Source organism: Hyla sarda, chromosome 1 (genome assembly GCF_029499605.1).
Source record: "Hyla sarda isolate aHylSar1 chromosome 1, aHylSar1.hap1, whole genome shotgun sequence".
NCBI lineage: Eukaryota > Metazoa > Chordata > Amphibia > Anura > Hylidae > Hyla > Hyla sarda.
In genome coordinates this window covers 517250376-517262446 of record NC_079189.1, presented here as the reverse complement: position 1 = coordinate 517262446, position 12071 = coordinate 517250376, and the positions used below count along the sequence as shown (strand labels likewise).

Below are 12071 nucleotides of genomic sequence, written 5' to 3'. Positions count from 1 at the left end.
CATGTCAAAAGTTTTTTTTAAGCGACAGGCACATTCAAAATTCATTCTATAACCTAAACCCTGATTCATCAATAGAACATTAAAGGGGTACTCCGGTGGAATGGAAAACTTTTTTTTTTTTTTTTTTTTTTAAATCAACTGATGCCAGAAAGTTAAACAGATTTGTAAATTACTTCTATTAAAAAATCTTTACCCTTCCAGTACTTTTTAGCAGCTCTATACTACAGGGGAAATTCTTTTCTTTTTGAATTTCTTTTTTGTCTTGTCCACGGTGCTCTCTACTGACACCTCTGTCCATGTCAGGAACTGTCCAGAGCAGCATAGGTTTGCTATGGGGATTTTCTCCTGCTCTGGACAGTTCCTGATACAGACAGAGGTGTCAGCAGAGACAAGACAAAAAAGAAATTCAAAAAGAAAAGAATTTCCTCTGTAGCATACAGCTGCTAAAAAGTACTAGAAGGGCAAATATTTTTTAATAGAAGTAATTTACAAATCTGTTTAACTTTCTAGCACCAGTTGATAAAAAATAAATAAATATTGTTTTCCACTGGAGTACCCCTTTAACTTGCCAACTGGATATTAAACCAGGCTTATACGGGAGGTATTAAATGTATCTACATATTAAACACCTTGTTTGGTTTCAGATGTTTGCATAGAAGTTCTTGGTATTTCGCTCTCTTGGTTGGCACTGCCAAGGCTCTCTAAGTTGTTCTCCTGGAATTAGTTACACGAAGCGCTAATCCAGCAAAGGATCGCACCGCATAGGTTGACACTTTGTGGCAGACTCCGGCATTGGTTATATAATTGGAGGCCAAGCGATAAAGTCTTTCTGCCCCAAATGTATTGAAATGCCCAGGGAGCACTTTGTCTACCAGACCTCTGTCCACCAGCCCCTTAAGACTTTCACAGGACCTGACATACTCAGGGATATTACTGTAAGGAAGCCAGTCTATCATTGATCCATCATATGCAACGTCACCGCTGAACAGGAGCTTGCGATCTCTATCGTGCAAGCAGATACTGCCCCGTGAGTGTCCCGGCATATGCATCACTGTCAGCTGTCTGTCGCCAAGGCTGATGATGTCACCTGGAAATAGAACACGTCGGGTTAAATTCACATGATCTGAACAGAGGATCAACTGAAGTTCAGCAACCAATCAGCAGCACTATTACAGGGGTTAGCTAAAATCCCATAGTTACTTCTAAAATCAGCGCTACACCTGTCCTCAGGTTGTATTACTCGGCCTTATTCACTATAAAGGGGCACTCCGGTGGAAAACTTTTTTTTTATTATTATTATTTTTTTTTTTTTAAATCAACTGGTGCCTAAAAGTTAAACAGATTTGTAAATTACTTATATTTAAAAATCTTAATCCTTCCAGTACTTATCAGCTGCTGTATGCTCCACAGGAAGTTCTTTTCTTTTTACATTTATTTTTCCGTGTGACCACAGTGCTCTCTGCTGACACCTCTGTCCATCTCAGGAACTGTCCAGAGCAGGATAGGTTTGCTATGGGGATTTGCTACTGCTCTAGACAGTTCTTGACATGGACAGAAGTGTCAGCAGAGAGCAATATGGTCAGACAGAAAAGAAATTAAAAAAGAAAAGAACTTCCTGTGGAGCATACAGCAGCTGATGAGAACTGGAAGGATTAAGATTTTTAAATAGAAGTAATTTACAAATCTGTTGAACTTTTTGGCACCAGTTAATTTAAAAGATATTGTTTTCTACCAGAGTTCCCCTTTAATGGTACTTGAGGAACCTTAGGAAAAAGTGGCACTGTTTCAGAAATAAATACTGGATAACCCCTTTAAAATATTATATTAAAAGACTGGACATTTTAATGGTACTAAGAACCCAGTTAACAACACATGAGCCCATACAGAATATATAAAATGGGAGCAGGGATTATACTGATCATCACATTTATAGGATAGTCACCCATCCTGTATACTTACATAAATGACAGCTATGACACAAAACTATGTTTAATAGCTGATAATGCATCTTGCCACAGAGCATACAGAGTTAACATTTTTCTACAAGAAACGTATGGCCGGCAAACAGTCCAGATTTTATTCCAGTTGAAAGTTTAAAGGGGTATTCCGCCCCTAGACATCTTATCCCCTATCCAAAGGATAGGATAAGATGTTTGATCTCAGGGGTCCAGCGGTGGGACCCCAGCTATCAGATATCTTATCCCCCATCCTTTGGATAGGGGATAAGATGTCTAGGGGCGGAGTACCCCTTTAAACTTTAACTGGAATAACTCTGTGCAGCACCCAGCGTTCGTTTAGAATGCTGGGTGCGGGCGACGAGGTTGTCATGTCAAGGCCACGCCCCCTGAATACATGTCTATGGGCTTGCATTGTGAGGGCGTGTCATGACATTGCGAGGGGTGTGGCTGTGATAGGGGATAAGATGTCTGAGCGCAGGGGTCCAGCGGTCTAAAATGAAAAAAAAAAAAAAAAAAAAAAGGTTCCCGGCAGCTCAGTCAGGCTGTTCGGGACCGCCACGGTGAAATCGCGGTGTCCCGAACAGCTGAGAGGAAAGGGGGGAGGGCCCTTACCTACCTCCTCGCTGTCCAATTGTTGCTTGGTTACTCCAGCCAGTCTCAGCAGGTGAGGCAATCGAGCAGATTACACTGATTAAAGGGGTATTCCAGGAAAAAACTTTTTTTATATATCAACTGGCTCCAGAAAGTTAAACAGATTTGTAAATTAAGCCACTGGAAGAGGAGAGAGCACACCGTGCAGCTAAACATGCAGATATACGATACCGCTGGTGTACACTGGCAGCCTCCGGAACCGATAAGTAACAACGCAGCACCTGCAGGGTGCACACACTAGATAAAGTATCAAACAATACAATGAAAAAGAGGTAGCGTGCACTCACCGCGGGTAAACAGCTGCAGGCCCGAGGTCCGGGATCACCACGGCATAGACTGAGACGGTAAGGGGCGCTCAGAGGCTACGCTGGCTGTTTCGGACGTCCTTCTTCCGGCCGGAAGAAGGATGTTCCTACGTCCGAAACAGCCGGCGTAGCCTCTGAGCGCCCCTTACCCTCTCCGTCTATGCCGTGGTGATCCCGGACCACGGGCCTGCAGCTGTTTACCCGCGGTGAGTGCACACTACCTCTTTTGCATTGTAAGATTTGTAAAACTTTTTTTTTTATATATCAACTGGGTGCACACACTAGATAAAGTATCAAACAATACAATGAAAAAGAGGTAGCGTGCACTCACCGCGGGTAAACAGCTGCAGGCCCGAGGTCCGGGATCACCACGGCATAGACTGAGACGGTAAGGGGCGCTCAGAGGCTACGCTGGCTGTTTCGGACGTCCTTCTTCCGGCCGGAAGAAGGATGTTCCTACGTCCGAAACAGCCGGCGTAGCCTCTGAGCGCCCCTTACCCTCTCCGTCTATGCCGTGGTGATCCCGGACCACGGGCCTGCAGCTGTTTACCCGCGGTGAGTGCACACTACCTCTTTTGCATTGTAAGATTTGTAAAACTTTTTTTTTTATATATCAACTGGCTCCAGAAAGTTAAACAGATTTGTAAATTACTTCTATTAAAAAATCTTAATCCTTTCAGTACTTATGAGCTGCCGAAGTTGAGCTGTTTTTTTTCTGTCTAAGTGCTCTCTGATGACACGTGTCTCGGGAACTGCCCAGTTTAGAAGCAAATCCCCATAGCAAACCTCTTCTACTCTGCTCTCTGCTGACATCTCTGCTTGTCTCGGGAACTGCACACTGTTGCCAGACAGAAAACAACAACTCAACTTCAGCAGTTGATAATTATTGAAAGGATTAAGATTTTTTAATAGAAGTCATTTACAAATCTGTTTAACTTTCTGGAGCCAGTTGATATATAAAATAAAAAGTTTTTTCATGGAATACCCCTTTAATGCTATGCTATGACATAACATTGAACAGTGTATGCAATCAGAAGATTGCATGTAATAGTTCCCTGTGGGGACTAAAAATAGGTGTAAAAAAAAGTTTAAAAAAGTTTACTAATGTGATTTAACCCCTTTTGCCATTTGGAAAAAAAAAAGAAAATTATGTAAACAAAAATAAACATAAAAATATGTGGTATCGCACGTTAATTAAATTATATTGTTATTTAAACCGCAAGGTCAATGGCGTATCTTTGGGCATTATGTATACCCTAAAAAATGTTTATAAAAAGCGATAAAAAAGTCCCATAGACTTGCATTGAGGGGGCAGAATGTGATGTCACAAGGGGGCGGGGCTATGATGTCACAAGCTCCCGACTCCAGCGTTCGGAACACTTTGTTCCAAACACTGAGCAGCGGAGTACCCCTTTAAGGGGTTAACAGGTCATAAGGACCAGATTATCCTATTAAAACAACCCATTTGAAAAAAACCTTTTGACAGATACACGTAACAAGATAGTACCAAGCTAGACAAATTATATATACCGTATTTTTCGCCCTATAGGACGCTCCGGCATATAAGACGCACCCAATTTTAAATGAGGAAAATCTAGAATACAATGTAAAGTATAGGTCACAGTGATGTTCAACCAGTGGACCTCCAAATGTTGCAAAACTACAACTCCCAGCATGCCCGGACAGCCGTTGGCTGTCCGGGCATGCCAGGAGTTGTAGTTTTGCAACATCTGGAGGTCTGCAGGTTGAAGACCACTGGTATAGGAGGCAATACTCACGCGTCCCCGCCGCTCCGGAACAGTCACCGCTCGTCACCGCTGCCCTGGATGTCGCCCTCCATCGCTGTCGCCGCGTCCCCGTCGCTCCGGAACATCTCTGCTGCCCGGTGTCCTCGCTCTCCGTCGCCGCCATCACATCGCTACGCACGCCGCTCCTATTGGATGACGGGGCGGCGTGCACGACGACGTGATGACGACAAGGGAGAGCGCCGGCCATGCAGGGGATCCCGGCACGGAGCAGACACCGAGGAGGCAGGTAAGGTCCCTCTCGGTGCAGCCGGGTTACTGTCACTTTCGCTTCAGACACGGCGGTCAGCTTTGATCGCTGCGTCTGAAGGGTTAATACAGGGCATCACCGCGATCGGTGATGTCCTGTATTAGTCGCGGTTCCCGGCCGTTGATGGCCGGAGGGACCGCCGCGATAGGTGTGTGTATTCGCCGTATAAGACGAATCAACTTTTCGCCCCCAGTTTTGGGGAACAAAAAGTGCGTCTTATATGGCGAAAAATACGGTATATATAAACTATAGAGCACAACCTCTCTACAATCAGACTCTTCTTTCCACCTCAGTAATGTAGCGGATCCGTAATTACATTTCCTCAGGCTTTACGGCACAGGCGTCGGCTATTACCTCTGTGTTGTACAGTGACCAGAAGTGGTCCCCAGTGAAGGAGCTACATGCACAACTTCCAGGAAACCCCCGAGCTCATCCTTCCAACCACAGCGATGTAATCCGCACATCACATACATAATGTATGATGACTTCCCATGATCACTTTAGTGTGAACAAACATTTCAAAGCTTTTATATGATGTAAACGCTGGCACTCCCGGAGATGTGAAAGGGCCCGGCGCATCACTACTCTGTGTCTGCTATCCACTTAAGAGCCGCTAAAAGGGGTGATCACCTGGGATATCGATCCCATCAAGTAAATGCTTCCGCCTTGCAATCACAGTGGAAACTGTAACAGGATCGGGATCAATACGAATGGGTCACGTGACACCCTACAGAAATATCATGACTTATTTCTCAAGTTTACTACTCGTTGTATGCAGAAGCATTACGGTCATTTAAAAAAGAAAGAAGAAAAAAAAAAAACTTTTGGCGAGTCACATAGACATGTTTAAAGTTTTGATGGGTCAGTGCTAAAAACCCCACAAATCTCTAGACACAGCCCTGTCTATATAAGGTTCTACAGCTGACAATGTGTATCAGGGCAAAAACCAAGCCATGAGGCAGAAAGAGCCGCATGTAGAGCTCAGAGACAGGAATTGTGTAAAGGCAGAGATCTGGAGAAGGGTACAAAAAGAGTTTCTGCTGCACTGAAAGTTCCCAAAAGACCAGTGGCCTCCATAATTCTTGGACCAAACAGGACTCTTCTTAGAGCTGGTCACCACCTCAATCTCAGTAATTGGGGTAGAAGGGCCTTGGTTAGAGGTAACCAAGAACCCATAGGTCACTCTGGCTGAACTCCAAAGTGTGCAGATAGAAGAAACTTCCAGATGGTCAACCATCAATGCAGCACTCCAGCCAAGTACAGAGGTAAAAATCTGCGGCCAGCGGGGCCCCGCCTCCTGTGAGCAATTAAGTGAACTGAGCAACAGAACTTCTGAAGACTGTATCAGAGGAACAACTTCTTTACCTCTGGACTCCTGGTCACCCACACAATGTACTGGGTTTAGTGTGGGTGAACAGAGATCGCTGCCACCCGCTTCTCTCCCCTGCCTGTCCTGGGGTCCTCCTGAGTACACCCCCCCCCCCCATCCTCTGGCCAGAGAACGCCACTGCCTGCTTCTCTACCCCTGTCGGTCCTTAGTCCAACCACCGCCGCTGCCCCATTGCCTCCCCCCATCCAAGGTAATTGCCGATACCGATAACGTCCAAAATAGGTCGATCCCTACTGCATATATATATATCATACACAGTGGTATACAGGGGGCACTCTATTATGCTGCATATATATATACCATACACAGTGGTAAACAGGGGGCACGCAGGCACCACACACACCGGTATATAGGGGGCATATCTATATTACACACAGCAGTATAGGGGCACATACATATCACACAGCGGTATCTAGGGGACACAGATATTACACACAGCAGTATACAGGGAGCACATAGATATCATACAGCAGTATATAAAAGACACATACAGTCAAGGCCGTAAATGTTGGTACCCCTGAAATTTTTCTATTTCTCACAGAAAAGGATTGCAGTAACACATGTTTTGTTATACACATGTTTATTCCCTTTGTGTGTATTGGAAATAAACCAAAAAAGGGAGGAAAAAGCAAATTGGACATAATGTCACACCAAACTCCAAAAATGGGCTGGACAAAATTATTGGCACCCTTTCTAAATTGTGGAAAAATAAGATTGTTTCAAGCATGTGATGCTCCTTAAAACTTACCTGGGGCAAGTAACAAGAATGGGCAATATAAAAACCACACCCGAAAGCAGATAAAAAGGAGAGAAGTTCACTTAGTCTTTGCATTGTGTGTCTGTGTGTGCCACACTAAACATGGACAACAGAAAGAGGAGAAGAGAACGGTCTGGGGACTTGAGAACCAAAATTGTGGAAAAATATCAACAATCTCAAGGTTACAAGTCCATCTCCAGAGATCTAGATTTACCTTTGTCCACAGTGCGCAACATTATCAAGAATTTTACAACCCATGGCACTGTAGCTAATCTCCCTGGGCATGGACGAAAGAGAAAAAATGATGAAAGGTGTAAAAACAGGATAGTCCAGATGGTGGATAAGCAGCCCAAAACAAGTTCCAGCGATATTCAAGCTGTTCTGCAGCCTCAGGGAGCATCAGTGTCAGTGCGAACTTTCCATTGACATTTAAATGAAATGAAACGCTATGGAAGGAGAACCAGGAGGACCCCACTGCTGACACAGAGACATAAAAAAGCAAGACTTTATTTTGCTAAAATAAACTTGAGTAAGCCAAAATCCTTCTGGGAAAATGTCTTGTGGACAGATAAGACCAAGATAGAGCTTTTTGGTAAAGTACATCATTCTACTGTTTACTGAAAATGGAATGAGGCCTACAAAGAAAAGAACACAGTACCTACAGTGAAATATGGGGGAGGTTTAATGATGTTTTGGGGTTGTTTTGCTGCCTCTGGCACTGGGTGCCTTGAATGTGTACAAGGCATCATGAAATCTGAGGATTACTAACAGATTTCGGGTTGCACAGTACAGTCCAGTGTCAGAAAGCTGGGTTTGCGTCCAAGATCTTGGGTCTTCCAGCAGGACAATGACCCCAAACATACATCAAAAAGCCCCCAGAAATGGATGGCAACAAAGCGCTGGAGAGTTCTGAAGTGTCCAGCAATGAGTCCAGATCTAAATCCCATTGATCACCTGTGGAGAGATCTTAAAATTGCTGTTGGGAAAAGTCGCCCTTCCAATAAGAGAGACCTGGAGCAGTTTGCAAAGGAAGAGTGGTCCAACATTCCGTCCGAGAGGAGTAAGAAGCTTATTGATGGTTATAGGAAGCGACTGATTTCAGTTATTTTTTCCAAAGGGGGTGCAACCAAATATTAAGTGAAGGGTGACAATAATTTTGTCCAGACCATTTTTGGAGTTTGGTGACATTATGTCCAATTTGCTTTTTTCCTCCTTTTTTAGTTTAGTTCCAATAAACACAAAGGGAATAAACAGGTGAATAGCAAAACATGTGTTACTGCAATCTTTTTCAGTGAGAAATAGCAAAATGTGAGGAGTACCAACATTTACGGCCATGACTATAGATAACACACAGTAGTATATAGAGGACACATAGATAACACACAGTAGTATATAGAGGACACATAGATAACACACAGCAGTATACAGGGGACACATAGATAACACACAGCAGTATACAGGGGACACATAGATAACACACAGCAGTATACAGGGGACACACAGATAACACACAGCAGTATACAGGGGACACATAGATAACACACAGCAGTATACAGGGGGCACATAGATAACACACAGCAGTATACAGGGGGCACATAGATAACACACAGCAGTATACAGGGGGCACATAGATAACACACAGCAGTATACAGGGGGCACATAGATAACACACAGCAGTATACAGGGGGCACATAGATAACACACAGCAGTATACAGGGGGCACATAGATAACACACAGCAGTATATAGGGGACACATAGATAACACACAGCAGTATACAGGGGGCACATAGATAACACACAGCAGTATACAGGGGGCACATAGATAACACACAGCAGTATACAGGGGACACATAGATAACACACAGCAGTATATAGAGGACATAGATAACACACAGCAGTATACAGGGGGCACATAGATAACACACAGCAGTATATAGAGGACATAGATAACACACAGCAGTATACAGGGGGCACATAGATAACACACAGCAGTATATAGAGGACACACAGATAACTCACAGCAGTATACAGAGGGCACATAGGTAACACACAGCAGTATATAGAGGACACACAGATAACACACAGCAGTATATAGAGGACACACAGATAACACACAGCAGTATATAGGGGACACATAGATAACACACAGCAGTATATAGGGGACACATAGATAACACACAGCAGTATACAGGGGGCACATAGATAACACACAGCAGTATATAGGGGACACATAGATAACACACAGCAGTATATAGGGGACACATAGATAACACACAGCAGTATATAGGGGACACATAGATAACACACAGCAGTATATAGGGGACACATAGATAACACACAGCAGTATACAGGGGGCACATAGATAACACACAGCAGTATACAGGGGGCACATAGATAACACACAGCAGTATACAGGGGGCACATAGATAACACACAGCAGTATACAGGGGACACACAGATAACACACAGCAGTATATAGAGGACACACAGATAACACACAGCAGTATACAGGGGGCACATAGATAACACACAGCAGTATATAGAGGGCACATAGATAACACACAGCTGTATACATGGGGCACATAGATAACACACAGCAGTATATAGAGGACACATAGATAACACACAGCATTATATAGAGGACACACAGATAACTCACACAGCGGTATAAAGGGGGCACATAGATAACACACAGCAGTATATAGAGGGCACATAGATAACACACAGCTGTATACATGGGGCACATAGATAACACACAGCAGTATATAGAGGACACATAGATAACACACAGCATTATATAGAGGACACACAGATAACTCACACAGCGGTATAAAGGGGGCACATAGATAACACACAGCAGTATATAGAGGGCACATAGATAACACACAGCTGTATACATGGGGCACATAGATAACACACAGCAGTATATAGAGGACACATAGATAACACACAGCAGTATACAGAGGGCACATAGATAGCACACAGCAGTATACAGAGGGCACACAGATAGCACACAGCAGTATATAGAGGACACACAGATAACACACAGCTGTATACAGGGGGCACATAGATAACACACAGCAGTATATAGAGGACACACAGATAACTCACACAGCGGTATAAAGGGGGCAGACATTTACCATCTTCCAGGATGTGGGTGGGGGTCACCGCTTGCACCTTGAACTGACTGGCGCTCCAGCCCGGTACCGGGGGCTTCACCACTTCGCTGTCAGACAACCAGGTGACGGTCTCGAAGTTATCTCCCCGGACCAGCGCCTCCGCCTCCTCCCGGTGCACCGCCACCTGCTCGAACTGGTGCAGGCCCCCCGAGTGGTCGAAGTGGACGTGGGTGGCCACAGCCATGAGCGGCCTGCGCCCGGATCCCCCGTCCTTACCGTGCGGGAGCAGCCCGGCAGCGCACAGGTAGTCCGGCAGGCTGCGCAGCCCGAGCCCCGTGTCTATGACCAGGTCCTGGTGGGAGCCGCGCACCAGCCAAATGTTCGCCCGGTTCCCCGACTCATAGAAGCGCTCCTGTATCCAGAACACGCCGTCCCCCAGGGCCTTGTGTGCGTACCACTCCAGCGCGGCCATGGCCGGACTCCCGGGCACACTCAGGGCACACTCCGGGCACGGCGCCTGTTGCAGTCAGCACCTCGGGCAGCGCCCACAGACCTGTCATCCAAGTGGAGCCTCCCAACCAATGAGAGATAAGAACTGAGGCGCGTCACCGCTGAGTCAGCCAATGAGGAGGAAGCACCGGAAAGCTTGTTCCGTAGTGAATTTAGTGGAGGAGATGATGAGCGCATGACCTGAGAAGTGGGTCGTACATAGCAAGGAAAGGGGAATGACCACTATACACATAGGATCAGTGTACACAACCACGTGTGCATTCTATTACTTCTCTTCTTGTCAGTATTTTTGTGTACGCCATATTTTGCTCAAATTGTACGATCTTATCTAATCTGTACTGCCCACCACATTCCCAAAAATGGGACTCCCCTGTAGAAGTGTGACCTCCTGCGGTCCAACAGATTTAGGGTGGAAAAAGATAAACATATTTGGTATTAATGTGTGCAGAACTGTCTGAAATATTATAATATAACATGAAGGCGAAAACACGAAAAAAAAGGACAAAAACTGCTGATTATTGTTGACATCTTAAAAAAGTGATCGAAAAGTCCCATATAATCCAAAATGGTACCAATAAAAACCACAGATCATAAGATAAGCATGAACACATGTTATGGGTATCAAAACGGTCATTTTAAGCATATTGGGGGAGATTTATCAAAACCTGTGCAGAGGAAAAGTGGTGCAGTTGCCCATAGCAACCAATCAGATTGCTTCTTTCATTTTCCACAGGCCTCTAAAGAGGCCTGTGGAAAATGAAAGAAGCAATCTGATTGGTTGCTATGGGCAACTGCACCACTCTTCCTCTGCACAGGTTTTGATAAATCTCCCCCATTGTGTTTAAAAAAAAAGTTGTAAAATGATACAAAAACTAAATAAATTGGGTATAGTGATTGTATTTACCCTCAGAAGAAAGGTTACATGTGTTTTACCACCAAATGCACTGCATAAAAAGAAACATCCCAAAAGCAGCATTTCAGCTTTTTTTAAAAAAAAAATTTCAATTTCCCCACAAAAATTATCCTTTTTTTGCTTTTGTTGTACATTTTATGGTGAAATTAAAAGTGTTATTACAAAGTACAATTAAGCCGAAATGAATTTCATTTTAAAGGCGCAAATGCAGCCAGAAATTTGTCTGATGAATTACGAAGCACACTTTTTGTACATTTGGGGCAAAATCTACTGAAATCCACACAAATAGTAGACTTCTGTTAAAATCTTTGTCAGTTACTGGTTAAATTATTGTACATAGTGTTGAGGGAATTTACAGTAAATGCGGCTGAACACGAACCAGATGACTGAGATGGTGATTGCTTTAGTCTGC

The 12071-nt window shown here is 44.3% G+C and overlaps 1 protein-coding gene across 1 annotated transcript; it reads right to left on the bottom strand.

Moving 5' to 3' along the window:
- Positions 1–258: 258 nt before the first annotated feature.
- MBLAC2 (metallo-beta-lactamase domain containing 2) lies at positions 259–11393 on the bottom strand. Its single transcript, XM_056552409.1, has 2 exons — positions 10258–11393; positions 259–1087 (listed from the first exon to the last, which is right to left on the bottom strand). Exons 1-2 carry the CDS (start codon positions 10706–10708, stop codon positions 702–704), a joined length of 837 nt encoding a protein of 278 aa, XP_056408384.1. The 5' UTR covers positions 10709–11393; the 3' UTR covers positions 259–701.
- Positions 11394–12071: the final 678 nt, after the last annotated feature.

Excerpts from the sequence above, each read along its gene's own strand:
- MBLAC2 (XM_056552409.1), bottom strand. The coding sequence starts at position 10,708 with ATGGCCGCGCTGGAGTGGTACGCACACAAGGCCCTGGGGGACGGCGTG. Across the intron at positions 1,088-10,257 it reads CACCCACATCCTGGAAGATG|GTGACATCATCAGCCTTGGC; the intron begins GTAAATGTCTGC and ends TTCTATTTCCAG.